The 12,684-nt window shown below is 42.3% G+C and overlaps 1 protein-coding gene across 1 annotated transcript; it reads left to right on the plus strand.

Annotated features, from left to right (window-relative positions):
- Positions 1-20: 20 nt before the first annotated feature.
- LOC138919706 (protamine-like) lies at positions 21-8,080 on the plus strand. The gene is made up of 4 exons (XM_070245873.1): positions 21-26; positions 102-451; positions 1,918-2,008; positions 7,770-8,080. Exons 1-4 carry the CDS (start codon positions 21-23, stop codon positions 7,827-7,829), a joined length of 507 nt encoding a protein of 168 aa, XP_070101974.1. The 3' UTR covers positions 7,830-8,080.
- Positions 8,081-12,684: the final 4,604 nt, after the last annotated feature.

The raw sequence follows: 12,684 nt of genomic DNA on the forward strand, positions 1-12,684 counted from the left end.
CGCCCGGGCTCCATGACGCAATGCAGGTGACGCGTCCGCGCCGCGAGCCCCGCCGGCGGCCCGCGCGCCCGAAGGGCACCGGCCCTCACCTGAGACGCTAGGCCGCACGCCGCCGCCGGCCGCCCGCCGCCGCCCCCTGCTCCGCGCGTTGCCGCGCGGCGCCGGGGCCCGCCCGCCGCGCTCACAGGCCCCGCTCGCCCGCGGGCACCGCCGGCAGCCGCCGCCGCCGCCGCCGCCGCCGCCGCAGCCACTGCCTTGGCTCCTCGGCTGCCGGAGAGCAGAACAAACAGCCCAGACGCCGCCGCCGCCGCCGCCGCCGCCGCCGCCGCCAGCGCACTGACGTCACCACGCACGCTGCGCGCGCGTTTCCGCGCCGCCGCCGCCCGACGTGCGCGCCCCGCGCTCTCGCCCGGCGCGAGCGAGCGAGTCCAGGAGAGCCGGCGGCGGCGAGGTGAGTGAGGGAGACGCGCGGGTGGTGAGGGCAAGGAGGCGAGCCCTCAGACCGAGAGAAGGGCCGCAAGAGACCGAGGGCCGGAACCCCTCAGAGCTGAGGAAGGACCCAGACGCCGAGGGGGGGACCCCTCAGACCTGAGGAAGGACCCAGACGCCGAGGGGGGGACCCCTCAGACCTGAGGAAGGACCCAGACGCCGAGGGGGGGACCCCTCAGACCTGAGGAAGGACCCAGACGCCGAGGGGGGGACCCCTGAGAGCTGAGGAAGGACCCAGACGCCGAGAGGGGGACCCCTCAGACCTGAGGAAGGACCCAGACACCGAGGCGGGGGTGGACCCCTGAGAGCTGAGGAAGGACCCAGACACCGAGGGGGGGACCCCTCAGTCCGACCCATCCGAGTCAGGGCTGGGCCTGAGAGAAAGATGTGAAGGCAGAAGGGGATGCCTGGTGATAGACCCTTTAAGGGGCGGGGGGCCGGCCTGGTGGCACAGTGGTTAAGTGTGTACGTTATGCTTCTCTGTGGCCCGGGGTTCACCGGCTCGGATCCCAGGTGCGGACATGGCACCACTTGGCACGCCATACTGTGGTAGGCGTCCCACGTATAACGTAGAGGAAGATGGGCATGGATGTTAGCTCAGGGCCAGTCTTCCTTGGCAGAAAGAAGAGGACTGGCAGTAGTTAGCTCATGGCTAATCTTCCTCAAAAAAAAAAAAAAAAAGAAAAAAGAGAGGACGGTGAGGGGAACCCCAAAGGCTGAGGGCAGTGTGGAGAAGGGATGCCTGTTTGAGGCAGGCCCGGCTGCGGCCGGCTGACACGTGTTGAAGGTGGCCGAAGTAGGGTGGTGCTGGGGTGTTAGGGTGGGGGAGCTGGGATGGGGCGCTGGGGTGCGGGGGCTGTGACCAAGGCCGAGGAGGCATCTTTCGTGGCTGCCTGCCGCTAGGATCTGGACTTAAGGTGCTGGGCCCCAGGCCTAGGGCACTCTCCCTCCAGTTTTCCCCCAGCTGACCTTCTTGTCCGTAAGACTCAAACCACAGGTCAGCTCCATAAAACAAGGAGATGAGGCGTAGGTCGCTTGCAGTTTAAAATGACGATTCTGTGACAGTTTATGCCTGGGAAACATAACCTCTTTTCCCTTTTGCCCTTGTCTTTACTCTGAGCATTTTTAGTCACATCTTTTAAAAACTGCAAACTCAGTTCTTCTAAAAAGTCTAAGCAATTGAAAATTTCCTGATGGCCCTTTCTTTCAGAATATATTGATACACTAGGGTAGCAGTCACATAGTTTTGTCTCTATCATGCTTCTCCAAGGGCAGCCATGAATTACTGATGGATCCTGGGTAAAGTAAAGACTTAATTTCACCCTCGATTTTAATAAAGCATGAGATGACAAATTACTAAATACAAGAAATAAAGGAGGTAATTGTAACTGGTTCATTATTAAACTCCCTTCCAATTCTGTATTACAGAACACAGAAATTTGGGGATATCTTCTGGCTCCTAATTTTGCATGGTCAGCAATTTGGGGAAGATGATCAGAAACGGAAAAAGAATAGGAAGGTACACAGGGTTATGTGAATATGGAATAACAACCTCCTTTTTTTTTTTAAGGAAACCAGAATGTATCTATTTTAATCTGCTCTTCCCCAGAATTGTCTCGTTGAATTATCTACTTAGTTTATTGTTGTTGCTGACAGTAAATGTTTTTGGTAGTAATTTGGAGCTGCCAGTTTCCAAGTCACATAATAAAATCTTTTATTTAACTCTGGAGTCACACTTCATGTTAGACAAAACCATAATATCTAGCTTGATTTACTGGACCCAACTGCAGGGCCTTTGGCTATTGCTAGAAGTCGGATCCACCCTGAAGAGAATATGTGAACTGTAAAGGCAGTTTTAAAAGCTGTCCCAGAAATCTTTTAGGACAATGATGTCTCATTCTTTTATCTTCCATAATTGCATACCTAACTCCTCAGAGATTGCTCAAACTCAGGAAATGTTTATCCAGTTTAGTCAGTTTAATAAAAATAGTCTTGTTGTTTAATGGTTCACAGTTTGAATGAGCTCTTTTACTTTTCTCCTGTTATTGCTGTGTTTGCACTACTAAAACCCAGAAGAGATTAATAAACATATTAAGGAGTGAAACATGAAGTACGTAATATAATTCTGACTGGTTTTAAATATGTCTTATTCATTTTTGATAAAGTAATACCTGAAATCATTTTAATTGAACAATATAAAAGAATATAGAGGAAAAGTAAAGCATCCTCCTTCTGCCTTCCCCTCACCCACCAGAGTAACTCCTGTTGTCACTTTGATGTGATTTAGACCTGTGCTGTCTAATATGATAACCACTGGCCACATGGGGCTATGGAGTACTTGAAATGTAGCTGGCCCAAACTGAAATGCGCTGTAAGCATAAAATACACATTCCATTTCAAAGATTTAGTATGAAAAAACATGTAAAATATCTCATTATTAATTTTTTATATTGATACATGTTGAAATAATGTTTTATATATTGGATTAAATAAAGTATATTAAATTTAATTTAATCTTTTTTTTACTTTTTTAATATGGTTACTATAAAATATAAAATTACATATATTGCTTGCAATATATTTCTGTTGGACAGCACTGGTCTAGATTTTATTCTATGCATCAATATGTGCCTACATGTAGAAATAGTTGTATTGTTGTAAAACAAAAGGGATCGTTCTGTACCTGTTAATTTGTAACATGCTTTTTTTCATTTAATACATCTTAGAAGTTATCCCACATGAACACTTGGAGATCTGCCTAATTGGGGGATAATGTGTATGTAGTATGTTATCTGGTATGGATATATCATAATTTATTTAACTATTCTCCTATTATAGACATTTAATTCATTTCCAGTTTTTCCATCACAATAATCAGCATTACAAAGAATATCCTTATGCATTTCTCATTTTTTTTGTACTTACCAGTATTTTTCTAGGTTAAAAAAATTATATTGTGTTTTCTTAAAAGCAAGGATAAATTTATATAGCATGATCAGCTTTGGAAAAGCTGGAGGTGTTTGATTTGTTGTGGTCTGAATTCATGCCTATTTTCCAGTGAGAACTTGCCCATGAAGTTACATTCTGGAAGTTATACTTTGGTCCTAGTGATGATGAGTGACTCACCTAAGATCAAACATTTACGCAATTTAGAACTCAGATCTCTTGACCCCATGAAGACTGCCTGCATCTTTTCTCTAGTCCAGAAGTTGACAAATTTTTTCTGTGAAGAGCCGGGCAGTCAATATTGTAGGCTTTGTGATCCATACAATCTCTATAACATTGCCAGTCTTTGTAGCTCTAGCACAAAAGCAGCCATAGTTAATATGTGAACAAATGGGTGTGGCTGTGTTCCAATAAAACTTTATAGATACTAAAATTAGAATTGCATGTAAATTTCAGGAGTCACAAAATATTCTTTTAAATTTTTTTCAACCTTTTTTTTTTTTAAGATTTTATTTTTCCTTTTTCTCCCCAAAGCCCCCTGGTACATAGTTGTATATTTTAGTTGTGGGTCCTTCTAGTTGTGGCATGTGGGACGCCACCTCAACGTGGCCTGACGAGCAGTGCCATGTCCACGCCCAGGATCCGAACCTGCAAAACCCTGGGCTGCCGCAGCAGAGTGTGTGAACTTAACCACTCAGCCACGGTTGGCCCCTTCAACCTTTTAAAAATATAAAAACCATTCTTAGCTGGAAGGCCTTACAAAAACAGCAGTCCAGGTTTGTCCCATAGGCAGTAGTTTACTGTTCCCTGCTCAAGACTCTCAAGTCTAGAGAAATGGAAATTTCTTTACCATTATACAGAAGCTATCCTGCTTAGATTTTTTTTTTAATTAATAGATTTTTTTTTTGACAGTTTTTAGATTTACATTAGAATTGAGTGGATGGGGCTGGCCTCAAGGCCTAGTGGTTAAATTTGGGACATTCCACTTCAGCAGCCCAGGTTTGGATCCTGGGCACCAACTTAGAACACTCCTCGGTGGCCATGCTGTTGTGGTGTCCCACATACAAAACAGAGGAAGATGGCACAGATGTTAGCTCAGGGCAAACCTTCCTCAGCAAAAACAGGAAGATTGGCAACAGATGTTAGCTCAGGGTGAATCTTCCTTAGGAAAAAAAAATCAAGTGGAAAGTAGAGTTCCCATATACCCTCTCACTTCCCCACTCCCACTGTTATTAATATCTTGTGTGGTATATTTGTTACAGTTGATGAGCCAGTATTGATACATTATTATTAACTAAATGAATTGTTTACATGAGGGTGCACTCTGTGTTGTACAGTCTATGGGTTTTGACAAATGTGTAATGACATGTATCCACCAGTATGCTTTCCAGTTTTGGGGGTTTTTTTTTAAAGATTGGCACCTGAGCTAACAACTGTTGCCAATCTTTTTTTTTTTTTTCCCTGCTTTTTCTCCCGAAATCCCCCCAGTATATAGTTGTATATATTTTTTTAGTTGTGGGTCCTTCTAGTTGTGGCATGTGGGACACCACCCCAACATGGCCCGATGAACGGTGCCATGTCTGCACCCAGGATCCGAACCAGTGAAACCCTGGGCCGCTGAAGCAGAGCATGGGAACCCAGCGACTCGGCCACAGGGCTGGCCCCTGCTTTCCAGTTTTTAACTAATAAAGTAGGAACAAAGATAAGCTTCAGAGTAAAGCACTACAATTCCATCAGCCACAGACAGGTACGAGATGGCCCTAAGGGTCATTTTAGTCTCTGCTACTTGATTAATTTGTATTTTGCTATGTCTTTGCTTAGTTTTGAAGTGTTTTACAAACATCATTCACTATCACACTCAAAATAATTCGATTACTGGAAGACCTAGTGTGAAGAGCCATATAATTGCAATAAGAAAAAAAGTCATAAAAAAAAAGTTTCAGGGGGCTGATCCTGTGGCCAAGTGGTTGAGTTTGCGTGCTCCGCTTCGGCGGCCCAGGGTTTCACCGGTTCGGATCCTGGGCGAGGACATGGTACCGCTCATCAAGCCACACTGAGGCGGCGTCCCACATGCCACAACTAAAAGGACCCACAACTAAAAATATACAACTATGTTCTGGGGGGATTTGGGGGAGAAAAAGCAGAAAAAAAAAAAAAGAGAAGCTTGCAACAGTTGTTAGCTCAGGTGCCAATTTTTAAAAAAGAAAATTTTTTCAGTGGTTACCAGAGGGGAAGGGGGAGGGAGGAGGGTGAAAGGGGTGATTAGGCACATGTGTGGTGATGGATTATAATTAGTCTTTGGGTGGTGAACATGATGTAATCTACACAGAATTCAAAATATATTATGATGTACGTCTGAAAGTTATATAATGTTACAATCCAATGTTACTGCTATAAAAACAAAAATTAAAATTAAAGAATAAATAAATTAATTTAATTAAATTAAATAACTATATACCTTGGGGGAAAAGAAAAGATGAGAAGCATGCAGAGCAGTGGAAAGAAGGATTCAGAGAAAGAGATATAATGAAGTAAATTATTTGCCACGTAGCGGGCATGTAATACATTGTCACTATTGTTATTAAGTAGAAGGCTAGCTTGGACACTTAGATGTTCCACTGGGGTCTCTTAATTTATTTGCTATAATAGAAAGAGCATTAAGTTGAAAAAAAGTTTCAAAGTGGAAAGAAAAGTAAAAGTTGCACGTGGGATGAAAGTGCTCAAGAGGAGAGTCTCATATACTGCTCATTGTTCAGTTCGGTCATTTTGAGAAGACAGTTTGGCCTTATCTAAGGTAAAGGTGAAGCTCTGCATACTCTGTGGCCCACTAATTCCAATCCCATGGAAACTCCTGACACACTTGGAAGGTTCAGAACAGCACTGTTCCCAAGAGCCCACACTGAAAATAACCCAAGTGTCCATATGTGGTAGAATGAACAAATTGTAATATAATGAAAATGCACAAACCACAGCCACACACAACAACACGGATAAATCTTACAAACATAGTGGGAAACCGAAGAAGCAAGGCATGTGTGCATATGTGATGATTCCATTTTTATGTAGATTTCTAAAACTGACAAGAATAGACTGAAGTTTTTAGGTAAGTAAAACTATACAGAAAAACGCAAGTAATTGCCACAGGTTACCTGAGAGAGTGATCATCAGGATGGGATGGGCAGTTTCTGAGGTATAGCAGTATCCTATTTCTTTTCTTTTTTTTAAATTTATTTTCCAAATCAAAGACCTGACGTGGCCCTGCTGATTCATTTTTTTTTAATTGTGGTAAAAAACACGTAACATGAGATCTACGCTCAACAAATTTTTAAGTGTAGAGTACAGCATTGTTAAATATAGGCTCAATGTTGTACGGCAGGTCTGTAGAATTTTTTCATCTTACATGACTGAAAAGTGTTCTGCTTCTTGAATATGCGTTAGCTTTGTGATTATTCACTCTATCTATGCTTTATGCATATTCTGTTATATTTCACATTTTTAAGGAGAAAATAGAATGAATCATATACATATATATGGAAAACTGTGCCTAAGTGAGAGAAGTGAATAGAAAAGACTAATGATGAAGTTGAAATGGATAAACTTCTGAAGGTATGGCCAGGAAATAAGCAGCATTGCAAGATACTTCTAGTTGAAGGCTCACGCAGAAGGCTGGTGATTTGAAATTAGGAGGCTAAGCATCGTGAAAGTTGTTGCTGATAAAATTTTGGTCATGAGACAGATGATCCCATAGGTTCAAGGCCTTCTGGAATCTAAATGGCGTCAGAATGAGTAGCAATGGTTCAAATAAGGGTGCTCTCTGGGTGCTAAAAAATTCTCTGGTACTTGCTGAGCAGAGAAGGGTTTCTTCCCTTGACAGATTTCGCTGTAATTAACCCTGGCCTATTTTAGGGAAGGATGCCCGATAGAACTAATTTCAGCAAGGACCCCATGAGCAGGCCTGCCTTAATGCTTTGTAGGAGTAACCTGCTCTCCTTGGTGTTAGTACGTGCCAGGACTGAAAGCTTAAATCTCTTCTGTCCCTTTCATCTTGAAGACAAATGGACTAATGAAGCAGACTCTTAGAATCTCACGTTTATAGGAAGAGCATCTATATCTAGATTTATACTAGTCTTATAGGCAGCTTTCAAAGATAGCCCCCAATGATCCCCACCTCCTGGTATTCACACCCTTGTGTAATCAACTCCCCTTGAGTGTGGGCTGGACATAGTGACTTGCTGATAATGAATAGATTATGGCAAAAGTGATGAGTCGTCACTTTCTCGATTAGGTTACAAAGAGTGACTTTCATCTAGCTGGACTCTCTTTTGTCTTCTCAGCTTGTACATTTTGGTGAAGCAAGCTGCCATGTAGGAGAGGCCCATGTGGCAAGGAACTGAGGGAGGCTTCTGGTCAATAGCCAGCAAGGAGCTAATGCCCTCATTCCAACAGCTGCAAGGAACTTAGTTCTGCTGACAACCACATGAGCAGCCTTGAAAGTAGATCCTTCCGTAGTCAAGCCTTCAGATGAGACCACGGTCTTGGCTGACACTGTGCAGCCTTGTAATTCCAACTAAGGACCCAGCTAAGCCACATCTGGATTTCTGACTCCCAGAAATGTGAAATAATAAATGTGTTTTATTTTAAGCCACTCACTTTTGGAGTAATTGGTTATGAAGCAGTAGATAACTAATGACATACACCCTGGGAGCAAATATCCCCTTTCCCTAGGGAAGACATATTTCAGCCTTTGTGGGCTCATGAAGAGCAGCAAGCAAATTCTTCCTTCTCCCAGAATATTCCCTTAGCTTCCTCTGGTTTTACCATTGTTGAGTTAAAGTGCATTTCAAACACTCGGGAAAATTGTGGTCTAGTTCATTTGAGACAATCAGTCTTGTCTTGTCATCCGATGGGAATAAATTAGGAAGTTACGTCTATGGAGGCACAGTTTTCCTTATGGGGACCATTGTAGTAGACAATTACACATTCTGTTACCCTGAAGTTAGTCATTGGCCCTTGGGGGTTATCTCTGAAGAGAAATTGTTTTCAGAGGTAATTTCATATAAGGCAGCAGATGAGAGAAATTTGTGATGCATTTGTGAGCTCTCTACCTTCCCTCCTATTCAGAGAAATGTTCCCCAATCTTTGTAGGCATCCGAGAAGCTAAAATCCCCAGGCATTTCCTGCAGGGCAGGTTGAGGATTTGTCCTGAGTGGGTATCTGTGGGCCAGTTGCTAAGCAAAGACATGATACATGCACCCACAATGCCTGGGCCCTGCAGGCACTGAATATCCAACTGGTTGACCTATGACTCGTAAACTTATATCCCAAAAGGAGATGTTATGTTCTTTATTCAAAGATTCCAGCTTAAATGGATTGGCTGGATATAGAGTATTTGCGGGAACCTAGACAAATGTTCTTCCACATAAATTTAATGAAATTCACAGTCAGGAAGAAGATTACTTAGGATATAAATAACTTTAAAAAGAAATGTTACAAGGATGCCAACACTGTAGTGCAAGTTCTAGCCAGAGCAATCAGGCAAGAAAAAGATAAAAGGCACCCAGATAGGAAAGAAGTAAAACAATCTCTATTCACTGAGGACATGATCTTACATGAAAATCTTTAAGAATCCACCAAAAAACAAATTAGAGCTAGTAAACAAATTCAGCAAATTTGCAGGATACAAGATCATACAAAAATCAGTTGTATTTCTATACACTAACAATGAACACTCCATAAATGAGATTAAGAAAACAATTTCGTTTACAATAGCATCAAAAGAATAAAATACTTAGGAATAAATTTAACACAAGTGTAGAAGTTATACACTGAAAACTACAAAACACAGCTTAAAGAAGTTAATGACGACCTAAATAAGTGGAAAGACATCCACGTTCATGAATTGGAAGCCTTAATATTGTAAAGATAGCAATACTCCCTGAGGTGATCTATAGATTAAATCTAATTCTTATCAGAATATCAACTGTCATCTTTGTAGAAATTGATAAGCTGACCCTAAAATTAATCTGTAAACTCAAGGGACCCAGAAAAACCAAAATAATTTTGAAAAAGAAGAAAGTTGGAGGATTCACAATTGCTGATTCCAAATTTCACTCCAACACTACAGTGTGGTACTTGCATGAGGATAGATATATAGAACAATAGAATAGAATTGAGAGTCCAGCAGTAAACCCATGCAGCTATGGTCAACTAACTTTTGACAAAGGGGCAAGTACTGTTTAATGGGGAAAGAATATTCTCTTCAACAAATGGTGCTGGGACAACTGCATATTCACGTGGAATAGAATGAAGTTGGACCCTTACCTCACACCATTTACAAAAATTAACTCAAAATGGATCACAGACCTAAACCCATAAAACTCTTAGAAGAAAACATGGGATAAATCTTTATGACCTTGGATTTGGCAATAGTTTCTTACATATGACACCAAAAGTACAAGCAACAAAAGGAAAAATAAATTGGACTTGATCAAAAATAAAAATTTTTGTACATCAAAGGGCTCTATGAAGAGAGTGAAAAGACAGCTCACAGAATGGGAGAAGGTATTTGCAAATCATGTATCTGATAAGCGTCTAGTATCCAGAACATATAAAGAACTACAACTTAACAAAAAGACAACCCAATTAGAAAATGGGCAAATAACTTAGACATTTCCCCAAAGATAAACAAATGACTAAAAAGCACCTGCAGGGATACCCAATGTCATTAGTCATTAGAGAACTTCAGATCAAATCACAATGAGATACCACTTCACACCCACTAGAATGGCTAGAATCAAGAAAATGGAAAATAAGAGTTGGTGAGGGTGTGGAGAAGTTAGAACCCTTGTACATTGCTAGCAGGTGTGTAAACTGGTGCAGCTGTGGTGGAAAAGTTTGGTGGTTCCTCAAAAATTTAAACATAAAATGACCATATGACCCAACAATTCTACTCTTAGGTATATACCCCAAAGAATTGAAAACAGATACTCAAATTCTTGTTCAAGAATATTCCTTGCAGCACTATTTACAATACTGAAAACATGCAAACACAAATGTCCATTATTGGATGAATGGATAAACAAGTGTAGCATAAACGTACATAAAAAGGAATGAAGCACTGATACTTGCTACACATGGAGGGACCTCAAAAACGTTCTTAGTGAAAGAAGCTAGACTGAAAAGGTCATGTGTTATATGGTTCCCTTAATATGAAATATCCAGACTGGTAAGCCCAGAGACAGACAGTAGACCAGTGTCTGTTAAGGGCTGGGGGGAGGAGGAATGGGGAGTGATTACTAGTGGGTGAGGGGTATCCTTTTAGGGTGAGGAAAAGATCTTGGAACCAGCTACAGGTGATGGTTGCACATCTTGAATGTACCAAATACCACTGCACTGTCCACTTTAGAATGATTAATGGCTCATTTTGTTCAGTGAATTTTACCTTAGAAAAAAGACAAACTGTTGAGCTTAGTGAACACTTTTTCAATAGTGCCAAGTGTTTATTCTCTCACTTAATTCTGATAACCAATTCCATGAGTGGATAGATTGCCCACTACCCCACCACATAGTCCCCCAAACTGAATTCTAATTTCTGATCTACATGAAGTATACAGTCAACATATAGTGTTTTGAGAGGAGGTACACAGACTGGAAGTCTGATTGAGGAAAACCAACTAACCGCATGTGCCTCAGTGTCCTTGTATAAAACGAAGTGGCTAATTTTCTGTTATCAAAGAGCCTTCCTCAATGTGAAATCAGTGCAAAGCCACACCAATGTGCTTTTTCCCATGCCCATCTTTTTATTGGCCACTGCAAAAAAAAAAAAGGGGAAATGCTAAAAGGCTCTTCTACTCTGCTCCTATCAGTTCTAAAGTTCTAGTTGAACTCTACTGTGCCACTCTGTAATCACCAGTCACATCTCTTGTGCCCAAGGGCCACTTTCAGCCAGCTTACCAGGCAGTGAAAATGATTTAAGGGCCACCACTGAACCGGACAGCATTTAGTACACTAACGGTTACGTGCCCTTGAATGAGCGCTTCACGCATTACTCTGTATTGTTTCCCCTTCAGCAACCCAGTGAAATCACACACACCCACAATGATGACATAAAGTTAAAATTAGGCTGCCATTTCTAAGATTTTTTTGCCTGGGAGTAGCGGGCATTGCCAAATTCTCTAAACCTGTTTTTAAATAATAATAAGTACTCCATGGAAAGTTCACGGCCTTTGGTGTCTCCTAATACCTGTGTATTAATGTGGGTATCCCCACCTTTCATGTGTGACCCAAAAGTTACTTAACCTCGCCCTTGGGCTCCTCCTCTACAAATAAAGAGAAATAACTGATAAATATTAGTTCCCAGTGGGGAAGCTTGCAACTTATGCCTGTCATTTTAGGAAATATAAGGGCATCCCATTTGTGCAATCCAAGTAGTTACTCCCCATCGTGGGGAAAGAGGACCTGGTTGACCTAAGTTTGGGAAAATGTAAGTTGATGCATGTTGCTTCACACAGGGTGGGGGATGGAAGAGCCTCGCTGAAATTTACATTTATTTAACAACAGGCCTTGGATTACTTTTATAAAAAAAGAAAAAGCAGTTACATAGTTTTGTTATCCTTTTTCAGACTGATTTTTTTTTTTTAAGACTGGCACCTGAGCTAAGATCTGTTGCCAATCTTCTTTTTTTCTTCTCCCCAAAGCCCCCCAGTACACAGTTGTATATTCTAGTTGCAGGTCCCTCTGGCTGTGCTACGTGGGACACCACCTCAGCATGGCTTGATGAGCAGTGCCATGTCTGCGCCTAGGATCCGAACTGGCGAAACCCTGGGCTGCCAAAGCGGAAGGCTGGAACTTACCCACTCGGCCCAGGGGCCAGCCCCTAGACTACTGATTTTCAATGCCAGCAATATTTTTGCCTTAAGAGAACAAGTTTCAAGGGGCACACTCAACTGTGATTAAACCACATTATGCAGCATTAAAGAATGACAAGCAGGGGCCGGCCCCATGGCCGAGTGGTTAAGTTCATGCGTTCCACTTCAGTGGCCCAGGGTTTTGCTGGTTTGGATCCTGGAGATGGACATGGCACCGCTCATCAAGCCATGCTGAGGCGGCGTCCCACATAGCACAACTAGAAGGACCCACAACTAAAAATATACAACTATGTACCGGGGGGGGGGCTTTGGGGAGAAAAAGGAAAAATAAAATCTTTTAAAAAAAAAAAAAATGACAAGCAGAAATGATCCAAAGTCACCA

This window comes from Equus caballus, chromosome 21 (genome assembly GCF_041296265.1).
Source record: "Equus caballus isolate H_3958 breed thoroughbred chromosome 21, TB-T2T, whole genome shotgun sequence".
Lineage (NCBI taxonomy): Eukaryota > Metazoa > Chordata > Mammalia > Perissodactyla > Equidae > Equus > Equus caballus.

Excerpts from the sequence above, each read along its gene's own strand:
- LOC138919706 (XM_070245873.1), top strand. Across the intron at positions 452-1,917 it reads GGAGAGCCGGCGGCGGCGAG|AACACAGAAATTTGGGGATA; the intron begins GTGAGTGAGGGA and ends TCTGTATTACAG. Across the intron at positions 2,009-7,769 it reads AACGGAAAAAGAATAGGAAG|CTTGTACATTTTGGTGAAGC; the intron begins GTACACAGGGTT and ends TTGTCTTCTCAG.